Source organism: Tenrec ecaudatus, chromosome 9 (genome assembly GCF_050624435.1).
Source record: "Tenrec ecaudatus isolate mTenEca1 chromosome 9, mTenEca1.hap1, whole genome shotgun sequence".
Lineage (NCBI taxonomy): Eukaryota > Metazoa > Chordata > Mammalia > Afrosoricida > Tenrecidae > Tenrec > Tenrec ecaudatus.
Window position 1 is genome coordinate 143190413 of NC_134538.1, and position 11945 is coordinate 143202357.

Below are 11945 nucleotides of genomic sequence, written 5' to 3' on the forward strand. Positions count from 1 at the left end.
TGAGGACTCGGTATCTACCAGAATCCCAAGGATGACATCCCAGGAATTCCAGAATAAGTTTGTAACCCGCAGTAAATCCCCGAAGTCAGCTCAAGCAGGTCTCAGCTTTCTGCTCTGGAAGGGATTGTGTGCTTGACTAGCTCAGAAAGCAGATTGAGCCCTCCGTGGCCAGGATATCTTTCAGTGTTTGGGGACACCTTCACAAGATGGGGAGAGGCCTATCCCTGCAGAACTGAAAAGCCACAGAAGTTTGACGGGGCTTCTGAAGGGACTATTCCCAAGTTGAGGCTGCCTTTATCTCCCCAGCATGACAAGGGGAGGGCATTTATTTCAAAAGTTAGAAAAGTCATCAGTCGTGTAGAAGGAGTCACAAGGATATTTCCCTCCTCTTGAAAGCTACAATCTACTGAAAAGAGGAGAATGATAAACTACTCTTCAAAAACACCTCTAGCAAAGTTGTGCCAGGAAATGACTGTAACTTGAGACCCAGTATTCCCCTTGCCCTGCTCAGAATCACACTTGCCCTGAGAAGCAGGCTGAAGGTAAAAGCCCCTAAAAGGCAGAATGCAGGAGACCAGTCCTTAAGTGGAAAAGGAGAGCAAGAATTGTTACCTTAATGCATATTAGAACCTAGGGCCGTTGCAGTCTCCTGGAAAAGCGACTCCCTTATTGAGCATCACGATTCCAGTCTGCTCTTCCCTCCAGAGGCTCCTCGATGCAGCTCCAACCCGGGAATCAGGTCCTGTGGACGACCTGGGAAACAGTACCTCGGAGATGAACTTCCACCCAGTGGACCCGCCCCTTTTAATGTCTAGAGTCAACTCTTGAGTTCTTTATACCTGAAGGAAAAGGGCTCCCCCAGAAGGAGGAGAGAAGGCCCTGGCACCATTGTTGTGACATCGAGGACTCACCCTGTTCCTGTACCCTGACACAGGACCTGAAGGATTTGTTTAGGAAAGACCCACCCGGACTTCCTGTTTGTCTCTCTTTAGTTTCAGTCAAGTCCCTCCGAGTTTGCAAGCAGTGGGGGAACCTCCCTTGGAAGGTTGCGGACACTCTAACCTGGCCCTGGGCAGTGTCCAGTCCCCAACCAGGGGCACCCATCCTTGGGTAATGCAGAGGCCCCGGGGCCTGCAGGCGGACAGGCCCTCTTGGAGAACTAGTCCTATGGCTTATAATGTTTGGCCAGGGAACAGTGACTTTACCGTTCTCATCAGTGTGGGGGATGCTCGCTGATGCAGGAATGTTCTTTGTGTAAAATTTAAAAGGTTCCCAACATATATGCATATCAAACTGCTTTGAGGGAGGAATTTGAGTCCCAGAAACAGATATGAAGAGCTTATCCACTTACCTGATGAATGGACTGGGTCTTCAAATGGCTTAGTGTCTATGTCACAAGCAGCAGTTTGTCAGGGAGAAACATTTGTCACAGTTGTTGAATTTGCTACCAATCACTCCAATATCAAGGCACAATTGTAAGCCATATAATGGCGCCAATCTTTCATTACCACCTTTCAATCCCCTGTGAGGCTGGCTCATGACCAGGCAGTATTCGCTTCTGTCGTACATAAAGTTGCTATGAGTTAGAACTTATTAGATGGCCCTAACAACAGAAACACATTTCAGGTGGAGTAGGGCACTTCAATATTTTAATCTTTAAGTGGATAGGATTTTCACTTCAATATATTCTTGGCATTTTTATTATAAATTTCATAGAAAGACATTCATTTACAGTAAAGTGAATTAATCAAATATTCATATTTCAAAAAAATCTTCATATTTCTCCAAAGAAAATAATGTCTCCAAGTGTTTTAAGTCTTCTTATCTGTTTATACATCCTAAAATATAGTTGATGTCTCTTAGTTCTATGTATAAATTCACAGAATTTGAAGTATTTGCTATAAACTCACAGCCTAGGAAAATACAACACTGATGATCATCTGAGAAAACAAATGCTTTGCTACATTAATAATCAAGACTTTATTTGAATTTTCAAAAGCACAATGCCAACATATGGGATTTAATTCTGTACTACAATTTTGAAAATTACAGATTCCAGTCAAGGTTCTCTACCTGTCAATAATTCCAAGTTTTAATTGATCATGGGAAAAGAATCTTTGCTCAAATTCAAAATGCCCTTTTGACCGAGTTTTGAGTCACAGTACTATGACAAATACACTTATTTATCTCTCAAATTTAGATTTCCAAAATATGGTTGTATATTACCTCCCCCAAAGAAAGTGAATTTACTAAATGCTTGAATATAAAAAATTTAAATATATCAAAAGAGAAAGTATTTTGAAAGGAAATGGAACAAGCACCAAACTTGAACTTGAATTGGTTGTTTCTATTTTCTTACTTTGAAGGCGGGACATGTTTTTCCCATCAATACCCTGACAGTCTTCCTGGGCATTGGTCAAGACAGCTGTCTCAGAACAATTGGCCTCAACACACCCACTGAGATTTGCCACAGGAACACATGGCAACCGTGTAGCCAATGGGTTCTCTTTCTCTCTAAAGCGGTAATAAGTAGAATTTTTAGTCACCAAGCTGCCGATACAAACACCATTTGCAATACACACCTTAATATCATTTATATTAGTATTTTCTACATCTCTCAGCTGGCAAACATCACTTCTATAGCAATTGCAATCAAATTTTTCATTAAAATACTTCAGGTCATCTAGCGTGGGTTTCCCATTTACTGTGAACTGTCCATTTTTTCTGGTTTGAATGACAAAGTTATCTGGGTTCAGGTGAAGGTAGTCAGTTGAATTCCAGTCTTTCCTTGCACATACTCCTGCTCCTGCGCAAAGCACTTGGCTACACATTTTGGCTGCTAAAGTGAGGTTGATGATGTAAGGATTCAGTGTGGTCCTCAGGTAATTGGCTAGGGTGGTGCAGGCTTGCTGTGAAATGACAGGGTCAGGAAATCAAGGGACAAATCAGTTCATACATAAATTCACTCATGGTCGTAAACAATTTTTAAGAAATCAAGACTAAAACAGATAGAGTAAGAGGTAGAATGTATTAGTCTTGTCTCCCTTGTGAGGTAAAATTAATCCAACTGGTTTGTTTGTTTTCAACATTTGTAAGAAAGGATCATCTGCCATTCCATGACATTGGGGAATAGACCCACCAATGGAGGCTTCTGACACTTGAGCCTAGGTCTTCCTCACTAAGTCATAATCAGGAGCAGCCGAATTACTAGAGCATGAACTCTGAGGCCCATCTCCCCTGACTGGAGCATCAGCACTGGTGATGGGAAGCTGTGTAAGTGGGAGGATCTCTTAAATGTTTAATGCTTACTTTCCTCTTGTGTGACCTTCAGCAAATTCACCTTGTATGCTTCAGCTTCATCTGTGAAATAAGGTTCATTGTAGCACCTGCCTCATTGGGTTGTTGTCAAGTTGGGGTGGGGAGAAATCATATTTATAAAATGTTGCTTAACATAAGCAATCATTATTCCTCAATAAAAAGTAAATAAACACAATAAGCATCACATTTGTTAGGCAAGTTTACAAAGCTTCAGAAAGAATGGTTTCTAAGCTACTAGCACCAAAGAACTAAGCAGGTTCATCTGTGTATATTTTATAATAAATATTATATATATTTTGAATCATTGGAGAATGTTGACGGCCCGATCGATCACAAGTACACTAATTTATAAGTATCACTTGCACTCTGCTGTAAGTGGTGAGCGAATGACTCTCCACTGAGAGTCAATCAGGAAAAGGACAAAGAGTTGCCACAGCCACAAGGAAATGAATTCTGTCAACTATATGGAAAAGTAAGGCAGGGCTCTCCCTAACAAGGACCGAAGCTTTGCCAACATCTTGATATGAACCTGATGAGACCCATGTTGGATTTCTGACCTGCAGAACTGTGAGACAAGAAATTCAGGTGGGTTATTTAAATTGCCAGGTTTATTGTAAATTGTAAGGCAGCAACAGAAAACTAATACAAGGCCCCTCTTCATTACTCTCCAATGACTGAATGATGTCTAGAATACAGCCACACATGGTTTACACCATTGATACAGGCCTTCTTGCCTCCTCTACCTCAGATACAGTGATTACTTCAAGACGTTGGCAGTTTCGTTTTCAATTTCAGGACCCTACACCACTGTCCCCACTAGTCCAAATGTTCTTTCTTCTGATTTTTAGTCCCACGCATCTCCTCCTTATTATTCAGATCTCATCTTCAGTTAGACACTGCGCCCTTCCAAAGGCTTTCCTATCAACTCTCTCATATCTCTCTATTTTAATTCTCTGCTTTAGCAATCATTGTGCCAAGTATTTTTCCTGTTGTCTCATTTCTATCCCCCCTGTGAAAAAACAAGCTTCATTAATATTCTTCAAGGGTAGCAAGAATCAATGAGAATGATAGCAGATTGCAGCTGCCTCCCAGTGCCTCCCAGCACCTCCCAGCAGGAACTGTTAGACCCATGAGGAATAAAAAGTTGGAAATGGTTTGAGACTCATTAGCCTGTACGTGATGTTATCTATGGAAAGAACCAACATCTAACTCCAAAAGAAAAGGCCTGGTTTACAGTATGCCCCATTTCCATCCTGCAAGTATTTCTACTATGGCCAGTACCCCCTGACATCAGTGTGTGGGTAATGGGAAAATGAGTGATATGCATGATATGGTACTATGATATGGCACTATGATATGGCAGTATGGTGTCGCATAACTCACACTCTGATACGCATTTTCACTCTGCAGATACATTAAATGTCAATAATCACAAGAGCATAAATAATAATAGTAAAACTGAACCAAAATATTAAATGGTACACCTTGAGTATTACTTTTGTTTTGACTATAAATTATTTATAAAAAGTTTACAATGTTTTATAGTGTCTGTATTTAACAATTAGTTCAAAAAGTCTTGAAATTTCAGCAATTAGGTATTTTGAGCTGGGACCAGTAGGAGCACACTACTGGATAGAGTGGAATGTATAGAAATCATTTGCTTACATTTGTAAACAATTGTTTTAGGTCAATCACTGTACTTGCCAGTAAGCCTACAATAGTCAGTTCTTCAAGTTGTCAGCAAAACACATGATCCACGGCTTTATTAGTGAAAAGTGACATAGGAAAAAGGGAGGGAATAATGCTATCACTAGCATTTAGAGTCACCATAAGTTGGGAAAGGCAGTAGAAGTTCATTGAACAGAGACCCAAAAGGGACAACTCCAACTAGAAAATGAAAATAAATACTGGAGGACTGCCTCTGAATAAATATCAGAGATGACCTGCAAGTCACTCTGATGTGACTCTAAGGTCAACGTGCCTTTGAAAACAAACCCAATACATCTAATACTTTACATCATCCGAGCCATTCAGAGTCCTGAGTCATGCCACACATGACCGAAAGTGGAGTTCGCAGCTCCAAAAAAGAGAAGTCATTTAGAGAATACATAAATGATTCCATCACAGTGTTAATAGAACCCTGGAGAAATAAGTTTATGGACTTGAGAAAACAAATAAAATGTGGAGTATAAATGAGAGGTTTGTTGTTAAATAATTTTATTTTCCTTTTAAACTGAAGGCATGGGAAACCATCTGCTTTCATTGATTGGTCATGGCTTGACTGCTGTAGGAAGGCCAGTCCGTAAGTACTGCTACTAGGGTTCAGTTCCATCATGCCCAGGTTTATTCCAAGTAAGACACTTGAAACCATGTCTCTAGAATCTCTGGGGAGCTGAGATACATTTTCTAAGTAGGATTCTTGCCTTAGTCTCATTAGGATGCCTTAAATGAAATAAACACACTTTTTTTGTGTGTACCCCAAACAGCTACTTTGGGGACACAAAACACATTATAAAAAATATTTCCCCCAAATCCTTGAAATTTGAAGCAAGTATACAGGAATACTGCCACATGTAACACAGTAATTTTTAGATGCATTGAGCATTTTGAGGAAGACTGGGAAGACCCCAAGAGAGGGAGGGAACGCCAACCTTAAGGAACAAAGTGTTCAAAGTGAAGTCCAGAAACTGGTGGAGAAGCTAATGGGAAAGCTCATGTAGTGGCAATTTCACACAGATTTACATGTTCACTTTCTTTCTTTTTGCTTGACACAATTGATGTATGGAATGTATAAGAGCTGTAAGAGCCCCCAGTGAAGTGATGTAAATAATTTTCTGAAAGAAAATCTTTTACTAAAGAACATGCACTTTGTTCTGTGGTTATATTTCCTGTCATTTCTTTTTATAGGTGGTCAAACCAAACAATAGGATAATACCAGATAGGCAGGGGGCGCTCAGATTACCTTGAAAGGCTTCACCAGGGTGGTGTCTGCGACATTCTTTGAAGGGAAGGGGCACGGGTGGTTCAGTGGTCAAGCACCAGGCTGTTACCCAAATGTCAGTGGTGATAGTCTGTTTCCATGAAGATGGATAGCCTTGGAAACCTAATAATGAAGCTCTACTCTGTCCTATAATCTGAAAAACTCACTGCTATACAGTGAATGTCAACTCACAACAGCCTTAGAGGACAGGGTAGAACTGCCCCTGTTTCCAAGACTAGATCTTTTCTCAACTGTTTTATTGGCAAAATAATCCACATATAATCTTCACTTTGTCCTGTAAATCACTATAAGTTGCGATAGTTTTTTAATTTTAAAAGAAGTAAGAATATAGGCTATTCTATCTGAAGGATAAGAGACTCTTCCAAGGTGTCATCTGGTCTTTGAGTAGAAATTCTATTCTCTATAAATCCCATGACAGAACCCTGGACAAGGAGCATCACTAGACATCTTCACTAGCCCACGAATCACTACTGTTTCCACACCCATCGGAGACGGAAAATTTCAACTCCAAGTCAGTGCTATCCATGTCACAGATTGACTCTTGCGTTGTGTAGAAGATGGGAAGCCAAGAGTGGAGAAGATCTGATAATGAGAATTAGATAAGGGTCCAAATAAAGGAGGAAAGGAAAGCATTGGGTCATAATAGTGAAAGGCCTTTTATGCTAATTACATGTATCAGAGAAAAATGGATCCACTTCCTATAAATATATACATTTAATGTTATTCTTAATTTTGGTTTTAATTTTTACTTTAAAAATCATTTTATTGGGGGCTCTTACAGCTCTCATAACAATCCACACATCAGTTGTATCAAGCGCATCTGCACACATGTTGCCATCATCACCTCTAAAACTCTCTCCCTCCACCTGAGCCCTTGCTATCAGCTCTTCTTTTTTCCCTTCCTCCTGATAGAGTTCATATTATACTGAATAAAATAGGCATTTTTTTCCTAGTAGAGTTTATTTATAGTTTTATTTAGAAGAGATATTACAATATATAAGATTAAGGGAAGAAAAAAAGTGGTCCTGTTCCTTTCCCTTGGGAAATCTTTGGACAACCTAGCATTTATTTTGCACAATTTTCAACACCTACATCCTAATTTCCCCACTCCCCCAAATGCCCATCAAAATGATTTTTCCTCGACTCACCTATCCTAATGGTAGTATCTTTAAATTGAAAGGCTAGGAATCATCTGAACCACTTCTCCAATCCCATCCTATAATAAATCCTCCAGCTCCACTGCCAGATTATATTCAAAATCCAAACCATCTTCTGTATTATCACCAATAAGCCTGTGCTCCAAGATAGCACTGTTAGTTATTTCTCTCTGCTCCCATTCTGGTCCTTCTCAACTCACCTAAGTGATTCTAGAATCACCGTCAGGTACAGCCACTCTTCTGCCCCAAACCACTAGTCAGTAGCTGCTCACATGAGAACATGCTGCATTGTGGCCTGTGAAGCTCTGTAGCTGACCCTGTGTTCTCACTGCCCATACTCCTTACCACACGCCCCCTGGTGGCAACCCAGTCACAATGGCCTTCTCACTCTTTCTTAAAGATGCCTTGAAACATTGCAGTCCCTCCCGCCCCATGTACCCAAGAGACTGCTCCCACGTGTACTTCCTTTAAATATTTGCTAAACAGAGACTGTCTAAGTCTATCACATCAACACAGCCCCATCCCACCACTCTCCATCCTGCCCACATTGATCCTCACGGTACTCATTACTCCTGGCATATTATGTCCCCATATACCAAAGAAAAATTATTTTAAAAAACAAACACAGAATGCAAATTGTCTTCACTCAATAGATATTAATTGAGCATCTCCCTACTATGTACCAAGGATGGTACTTATTCAATACCAGAAAAAGAGAGAGGTAAAGAGAGAGAGAGAGAGAGAAAATTAAAAAACAAAACGAAACAAAACCCTCACATGTATCCTGTTCTAATTTATGGACATCCTTGTGTGTCAGAGTTGAGCTCTGCTCCCTGAAGTTTCCAATGTCTAATTCTGTTGGAAGTAGCTTGCTAAACCTTTCTTCCAAGGCACCTGTGACTGCATTTAAACCTCACAGTTGACCCATGGACCTCCTGTGCCACCTACAGCCGTCCTCAAGGACGATAAAGACATAATTGTTTTTTTTATCTATTTTCTGTCAATTCAACTTACCGCATTTCGGGTCAAACTGTGGGCTCCCCAGAAAACAATTCCAGGGACACCCAAAGCAACACTTTCCCCAATTGTGTTCTCAAGGTCATACTGGCAAAAGGGATACAAAGAGTTAGCAGATGATAATAAAATGACGTCAAAAGCAGCAACACCAAAGCAAGCATTTTTATCCCAAATGGAAGTGCAGCAATATGAAGCAAGTGTGTTGATCTGAGAATCCTAATTCAGCGATTTCCCCAGTTCACTGCTGTTCCTAACTCAGCCATTGAACCACGATGACAAAAACACACTTTATATTGCTGCCTTAAGGACTATTAATGAAAGTAGAGTGGGGGGGGGCATGGTGATGGACGTCAGAAGGATTAAGTAAATATATTGCCTCTGTTCCCTAATTTTTCACAGTAACCATTTCTTAATTTCCTTTAATAAAGTAGATCTATCTACCTCTTGGCCCATTCAAAAACATTACAAGCTTTTCCGTTCAAAACGGATGCTAAATTCAATTCCCTGTCAGTTGTGGACACTCTTGTCTAGACCCACTTCCCCCCATTCTTTCATTGACTTACCTGAGAAAGGTACACGGAAGGCACATCATTAAAAACTGGGTGGACATAAAAATAAATCGGAACGGGGTTTTTGGGGTCTCGTAAATCAGAAAGCCGGAAGGCTTCCTGAACCCGGTTCCGGACAAAGAGCGCAGCGAGGGGTGTAGAATTCAGGCGAGAGTGCAAATAAATGTTTGGGAAAAAGGCGGTGCTTTCCTTCCACAACCAGAAGAGCCGGTTGTTTCTTCTCTTTTCCTCCTCAAAGCAACTTCCGTTGTAACCAGGTTTCGCGGAACCGTGGTTGTAACACTCGGGGAAAAGATAATAACCCCATAGATATTGTGGACGAAGTCGTTTTGCCAATTTTAAAGTTTCAAGATAAAAGGCCTTTCCTGCCCTTTCAAAATCCTGTTTGGCCACCTTGGTGGCCTCAGAGAGACTGAGCTGTGCATTTTGTTGTTGAACCAACTCAGTAGATAAATCCCTGTAGATGTTTTTTGGCTTCCAGTTCCTATTCCAAGTGGGCCTCCACTCCTCCCAGTCAATGACAGCCAGGCCTGTCTGGTTTGCTCGTACGATAGAGAGAATGTCATTCTCGGCTTTGATCAAATGCGCTTTTAAATCTCCCAACTGGGGGATGCCGCCATTCACACACGTGTCTGTGTTTTCGTTTATAAAAGGATAGAGACCAAGTTTAGTAGCATAAAATATTACAACCCTGTGCCCTATTGACTGTATTCTGGGGCTTCCTATTAAGGAAAAGAGTTTCAGATCCAGAGGCACATTATATTTATTGGCACATAATTCCATGGGGGAATTCCAGGCCCAGAGCAAAGAATCTCTTGAGAACAGACGTGGCGCTGCATATCGGAGAGCCAGGCAGCACGGGAGCAGAAGGAAGACGAGCACTGTCTGGGATGCACCCCTGCACCCCATACGCCCAGAGGAGACGTGTATGATCCCTGAGACTCCCATTTTAATAAGTGATTATGGGAAGCACTTGTTTGTTCCTGTGCCCTTGTTTTGCCCAATATTTGGTGCAAGATAGAAATGTGGATGAAATAATGTTGCTAAATATGGAGGCAAAATACTACATTGAAAATGAGTCTTCTTGCTTCGTATCTTAGGGATATTTTGCAAGTTGTTTCATCTATAAATATAAAATATAAAAATATAAAAGTTATTATTACACTGCATTTGTATATCAAAGATACACTGCTTTATCTAGCTTTTCATTTTAAATGCAAGGAGTTGGGGTTTGAAAAATGAGGACCTACTTCTCCGTTTGAATCAATAAAATTATTTTCTCTATATACATTCCATGATGACTAACAATTTTTTCTTCCCAAATTGCCATTGTACCTGCAAAAAAAGGCAAATACAAGTATTTTAACTTTTCCCTTCCTAGATGAGCAAGCCTCCGCACCAATCTCTTAGTCCAGCCTGTGAAATGAAAATAAATACCAAGAATGTCTTCTTATTCTTGACTCTTGCTTCTCGAAAGACCAATCTCTAGTGCTCTGTTAAATCTTCACCACCACTAGTCTGGTAGTTCGTTGTGCTGTCGTGGCTTGTGTGTTGCTGTGATGCTGGAAGTAATGTCACAGGTATTTAAAATACCAGCACAGTCGCCAAAGGGAACAGGTTTCAGTGGACCTTCCAGACAAAGAGCAGACTATGAAGAAGAAAAAAAGCTGTCTGTTTATGAGGGATTAGCGACCAAAAACCTTATGAATAGCACCAAAACATTTACAGATATAGTGCCAGAAGATGAACCCCGCCAGTTGGAAAGCATAAAAATACAACTGAGGAAGAGCTGCCACCTCAAAACAGTGGTTACCTCAAGGACATGGGTGGACTAAGCTTTGAGATCTTCACTTGCTAATAGAGCCCCAGTGACGTACTGGTTGTGCTGGACTGCTAATCATACGGGGCACGTCTACCCAATCCTATTGGGCCGATATGAGTCAGTGACAGTGGGCTTTTAGCCAGGAGTATATTTACCATATCTTAGCAAGTTTTTCATTCATCTTCATCCTTTCAAAAAGAAATGGCCCTAAAGATAACACTGTAATGTTGTTAAGTGCCATCGAGTCCATTTCAGCCACAGCAAATCCATGTGGCAGAGTGCAACTGCCCATAGGGTTGTCTTGGCTACGATCTTCATGGAAGCAGATGACCATTCTTGGGTTTGACCTGCCAATCTTTGGGTTAGCATCCAAGTGCTTAACCATTTCACTACTGAACTTGTTGCAGAGAACACCCTAATCATAATAAAATGAAATCATAAAACAACTTGTATCTTATCATTGTGATAATGGTATCCCCTAATGCTTATTTTAGTGAATTTCTTAGTTCAAGCCCTCATGAACTTCTTTACTTAGAACCTACTACAACATATTGACCTAAAATAATATTGGGAAGGCAACTCAAAACCAAACTCATTTCTGTCCAGTGGAAGCCAAATTTCAAGGGAGCAGGCTTCTAAGATTTTTGCTCTGTATTGTTAATCATCTCTGCAGGGCATATATTATTTCTGAAGCACTTTGTTTATCATTTCAACCAGAGACTGACAAATACCTTCAGTTATGTTAGAATGAATCCAAATTCCAGGTGTGGGTAAACTTTTAAAGAGTGCAATATAATTCCCCAAGCAGAAATCCTTGGGCAAGTTTATATAATTTCCAGGCCAGAGAAAGGTTTTTCAGCAATTTGTTTTCTAAGAAATTTCTTCTTAAGCTATATATTTATAAGTAATATGACCAGAAATACACATCCTATATTGATGCCCAAGAGAAGTTCATAACGCTTTGAGTAGCATGCCAATTCGCTTCCTTTTCCCTTCTCCTTTTTCTAATGTTACCATTATCACAATAGAACCTTTTTTCTATTTCTTGTGTTTTCTTAACT

The 11945-nt window shown here is 40.4% G+C and overlaps 1 protein-coding gene across 1 annotated transcript; it reads right to left on the minus strand.

Annotated features, from left to right (window-relative positions):
• Positions 1-428: 428 nt before the first annotated feature.
• LOC142456173 (hyaluronidase PH-20-like) lies at positions 429-9971 on the minus strand. The gene is made up of 4 exons (XM_075557379.1): positions 9057-9971; positions 8491-8580; positions 2360-2909; positions 429-580 (listed from the first exon to the last, which is right to left on the minus strand). Exons 1-4 carry the CDS (start codon positions 9969-9971, stop codon positions 429-431), a joined length of 1707 nt encoding a protein of 568 aa, XP_075413494.1.
• Positions 9972-11945: the final 1974 nt, after the last annotated feature.